Consider the following 4545-nt stretch of genomic DNA (forward strand, 5'->3'; position numbering starts at 1 on the left):
GGCTGGCACGGCGGGGCGGGATGGGGGTGCGGGCCGTGCGGGCGGCGCTGACGGCTCACGGTGTCCGCAGGCCCGAGCACCGCCGGGAGACGGCGCGGTTCTGGCGGGAGCACCGCGCGGAGGCGGCGCTGCGGGAGCGGTGCCTGGTGCCCGCCGAGGAGTACGAGCGGTTCGCGCGGGCTCTGGAGCAGGCGCTGGCCGAGCACCAGCGGCGGGAGGAGGAGCGCATCCTGCAGGTACCCGCGGCCGCCTCCCCGCTCCGGCACCGCCACCGGTACCGGTACCGGCGGGCCCGCCTCACGCTCTGTCCCGCAGATGGCGGCCGACATCCGGGAGGCCGAGCGCCGGCAGCGGGAGACCGTGCAAGCCGCGCTGCAGGTCGGTGAGCCGTATCCTGCCCTGCGGGGAGCGGGCACCCGGGAGGGGCCGGGGCGGCTGGGTGGGGCTGTGCTCAGCGCCAGAAATACTGCTCCTGTTTCCTGAATTACACCCAGCTTCAGCCCGAGCCAGAGCTTTGTGCAGGACCTTCTGTCTGCAGGCTCCCCGCAGGACCTGAACGGTGAGCACCACTTTCTTTGGCAGTGGCTGATGCATACATGCTCAAAGCAACACTGTCATTACCAGGGTCTTGCGAAGCTTCTGAAAACTTCTGCATGCACTACAGTAAATGCTGGCCTCTTTATTTCAGGGACAGCCCTTGTGCAGAACAGCCTGGCCCGAGCGGAATGCAGACAGGACCTGATTTAGCCTGGATGGAATCAGGAAGGGTTCTCACCTTCATTGGCCACCAGGTAGGGGCGACTGGCTAGCAAATGTGACTTCAGTTTCACTGCAGGTCACCTACAGCACACGTCACAAAGCACAACAAGGGGTGGTCTCCATCACAAAAAGAAACACTTTGTGGATTTGGGCGAGCAGCTAGCCCAGTTTCAGTTTAACTTTCATTATGCAAACATTCTTTAATATGCCATGGGGAAAAAAAAACCCAAACTCTTCTAAAGAACAGAAGAGCTTTCCTCTGCCTTTTTCTAATAGAAGTTGATTCTGGAAGGGAATGAAGACAATGCTCTTCTGCTCAGAGATACTCCTAGACATAAGATTCTCATAAGTATTTTATGTTCCTGTTAACAGGAAACAGAAGGGAAAGGAAATGTCCACACAGGTAAGTGTACCTGCATCATGACTCACCAGGCTGCTGCCTCATGGCTTGCAAATGTCACAGGGAAAACTAAAAGCAGTTTTGAAGCAGTTGCAGCATAACCAGGAGGTGGCCACTCTTGGCAATATCTGACATACTAGAGAAGAAAACACCAGCATAGTAAAAACTGTTGATGCTGCTGCTGTGGGGAGTGCATGATCTGGGGTGTTACCTGCCATGGCCAGCTCCTTTTCCTCAGAACACCCAGAGTTCACTTGGCAGCATGAGCAGCAGACAGGGGGAGGAGGGGGCACTTTTATTCTGTCACAGTTTAGGGTAACTGCAGTGGCTAAGTATTCCCTGTGACTTCTAGGAGCAAAACCTCCATGGCTAACAGAGGAAGAAGATGGAAGTAAAGAAATTGGACCTTCCTATGAGGAATTTCTCAAACACAGTGAGCAGCTTGCACATCTTTTATTTAACTTTACAGTCACTTGAACATGCTAGAGAACCAAAAGCAATTTGAAAAACTTTTGCTGAAAAAATATTTGGGCTTTTCAGCATCCTGGTCTAAGGGAAAGTATCCCCATCCGTGTACAGGGGGTTGCAGCAAAGGGATCCTTAAGCTCCCTTCCAACCCAAACCACTCCACAATTCTGTTTTTATTTTCAGAGGAGAAGCAGAAGCTGAAAAAGCTGCCAGTGGAACGTGTTGGTGCCAACTTTGACCACGCCTCTCAGACCAGTGACAGCTGGCTCCCTTCCTTTGGGCGCGTTTGGAACCACGGCAGGAGGTGGCAGTCCCGGTGAGCTGCAGATGGATCTGAGGGGACAGTGGGGCTCTGTCCATGCAAGCCATTCATGGAGCAGGCTCTGAGGCAGCAGCAAGCATAACTAGACATGCTGCCATACAGTTACACCACACAGTGCTCAATGCAGGCAGGGTATTGTTCTTGTCCTGGGGCAGCACCAGGAAGCATGCTCGTGGCTGTAAAGGCTGCACACGTGAAGGCATCTGCCTTGTTTTGCTTGGCTCACCTTTCAGACCCACATACTGTCCCACTGGCACCTTTTACTGTGCCAGAACTGTGTCAGCTAGCTGGAGCTACCCCTCACTGAGGTAACAAAAATACCGAGGGAGCTCCCGTGTTGGAACACTGTGCACAGCACTGTGTCTTCTTCAAGGAGTGTTCACTGTCTAAAGGCTACTGCAGTCTGACTGCTATGCTCTCTTTCAGGCATCAGTTTAGAACTGAATCAGGGGAAAAGAAGAAAAAAAGATGATCAGATGAGGAACGCCAGACACCCACTCTGCTCTGGAAAGGCTGACTGTAGCTAGCTGCAGTTTTGTTGCCTTAAGAGCGTTCATCTGAGCATCACCTCTAAAGCCACACAAAGTCAGGTCCTGCCAGCAAGGACAGGCTCCTGTGGATGCCACATCTTCCCCGTCAGAAAGCCTACTCTGTACAGCAAGCAATGCCAGTGGCCTGTGCTGACATGGCACATCCCACTGAAGCAAGAATTTTTGGAGAAATAAACTTTTTTTTTTTTAAATGCCTCTGTTTTTAAACCAACTGCAACTCATTTCAAATGCAGGGCCCATCCTGCAGGCAACTAATGCCAGATGTTTGATAATTTAATTCAAACTTATATTGCTTTCCTTCATTTTAACATTTATCCTTTATATTGTCTAACATCACTGGCTGCTGTAGGTGATGCAGAAGTTTCAACTTCCCTTTCAGCAACACGTTTGTAACACTAATAAAGACAAAGACTGGCTGGTACAGTACAACAGCCACAACCTCCACCAGAATCCATAATAAATAATGCATCAGTAATGAAACATACACACTGTTGAAAAATCAAGAAAAATTATAATCAATAATTTTATTGTGTGCATCTACATATGACACATTGTTGACGAAGTCACTGAAGAACCTGCAAAGCAAGAAGTCCCCAGTCAGAAAACCAAGTAAAAGCAGGCTAGCACAAAGCAAACAGTTTGGCAGTTTTATCCCAGCAGGAACACTCGGCCATGGTGCCATGTGGGAGAAGGGAGGACAAGTGCCCCTGCAGCCCACAGAGAGGGGAACAAATGATGCTTTCCCCATCCAGTGAGCACAGGGACAAAACCAGAAATGGCTCTTTAATTCTGGAGAGCTGATGTTCCCAGTAATGTTCCCCCAGGAAGTTGCTTGGGATGTGAGCAGAACACTCTCGAGTGTCTGGAAGAACAGCCCACCACAGCCCTGAGGAGCTGCCCATTAGCTCCAGACAGCAGAGCTCAGCTCCTGAGCACCCAGCCTCACCTCCCTAGGCGTCCTCCCCTGCTGCAGGCGCATCTCCACCTTTCGTGTTCCGGGTGTAAATCACCTGGGCTCGGTGCTTGGACACCAGTTTGATCAACCCTATGAAAAAACAAAATTACATCAGTGGGCATGTACTGATGGATGCCAAGGATGCTGGGGTCCCTCCTCCATACTTTGGAGCACTTCTTAAATGCAAGTTAAGGCAGTGGCTCTCCAAAAACAATTTACTCATGGGGCAGTTCAGATGCTGCAGGGAAGCTGCTGGGCAAGCAAGGAAAACCAAGCAGCCAATTCAAGCAGCTTTCTGGTTTTTTTTCTGAGTGCTCACCTTTGCTGAGGAGCTCCTGGAGGGCAGCCCGAGCCAGGGAGCCTCGAATCTTCAGCCTTTCTGAGACAACTGCAGGTGTGATGAGCTTGTAGTTGGGCACTTCTTTGCACAGTTTGTCGTAAGTGGCCTTGTCAAACAGGACAAGGTTGTTCAACTTGTCCCTCACTTTTCCTTTGGACCACTTCTACTTGCAAAGAGAGAAAAAACAACACCCCTCTAAGCCACCTTGTAAGCAAGAACAAAAGATGCAACTAAACGATGCCCCACGAACTGCACCATCAAACGTTTCCGTATCACATCCCAAACTAAAGGCCTCGTGAGATGCACAAAATCGCCTCTGTAAATGAACGTGCCGCGGATAATACCTGCAGTATCTAAAAATAAGAGGACTAAAGGACCCTGCTACTCAGGTTTAACACTGTAGTGCACAAGTGGCTGGCAGATTAAGAGCTCTTTTAACAAGAGCCCGCCCGGCTCCCGCCCCGCTGCCGGGCCCGGCCACGCCGCCGCGGCGCCAGGCCCGGGCCCGCCCGAGCCCCCGGCCCGCCGGCTCCCACCTTCTTCTTGGCTTTGCCGCCGGACTTGTTGACCGGGTCCTTGTCCTTCTTGGCGGACTTGCCCGCATCCTTCTTCTTCTTGTCGTCTTTGGGCGGCTGCGAGAGGGCAAGAAGGATGGGGGGTGAGCGGCGAGACCCGGCCGCGGCGCCCCGGGCGCCTCGCAGCGCTTCCCGCCGCGCTCCGGGAGCCGCCAGCGCCTCTCGGGCGGCCCGG

General features: G+C 52.5%; 2 protein-coding genes across 2 annotated transcripts; one reads left to right on the forward strand and one right to left on the reverse strand.

The window, feature by feature from the left end:
• Window positions 1–6: 6 nt before the first annotated feature.
• CENATAC (centrosomal AT-AC splicing factor) lies at window positions 7–2695 on the forward strand. Its single transcript, XM_039722040.1, has 8 exons — window positions 7–236; window positions 316–378; window positions 495–559; window positions 689–791; window positions 1132–1162; window positions 1512–1592; window positions 1811–1943; window positions 2376–2695. The coding sequence occupies exons 1-8, from the start codon at window positions 21–23 to the stop codon at window positions 2419–2421; spliced, it is 738 nt and encodes a 245-aa protein (XP_039577974.1). The 5' UTR covers window positions 7–20; the 3' UTR covers window positions 2422–2695.
• Window positions 2696–2994: 299 nt separating this feature from the next.
• Window positions 2995–4544, reverse strand: RPS25 (ribosomal protein S25; the record flags this gene model as incomplete). Its single annotated transcript, XM_039721751.1, has 4 exons — window positions 2995–3075; window positions 3447–3545; window positions 3775–3958; window positions 4332–4544. Coding segments are annotated over 3 exons (492 nt in total), but the record flags the coding sequence as incomplete, so codon positions are not given.
• Between the last annotated feature and the right edge of the window lies 1 nt (window position 4545).

This window comes from Passer montanus, unplaced genomic scaffold (assembly GCF_014805655.1).
Source record: "Passer montanus isolate IOZ18808 unplaced genomic scaffold, ASM1480565v1 scaffold47, whole genome shotgun sequence".
Taxonomy (NCBI): domain Eukaryota; kingdom Metazoa; phylum Chordata; class Aves; order Passeriformes; family Passeridae; genus Passer; species Passer montanus.

Bases quoted from the DNA above. Each gene is read 5' to 3' on its own strand.
- CENATAC (XM_039722040.1), top strand. From the start codon at position 21: ATGGGGGTGCGGGCCGTGCGGGCGGCGCTGACGGCTCACGGTGTCCGC. The intron at 237-315 runs GTACCCGCGGCC...TCTGTCCCGCAG, and splicing joins AGGAGGAGCGCATCCTGCAG to ATGGCGGCCGACATCCGGGA. The intron at 560-688 runs GTGAGCACCACT...TCTTTATTTCAG, and splicing joins CTCCCCGCAGGACCTGAACG to GGACAGCCCTTGTGCAGAAC.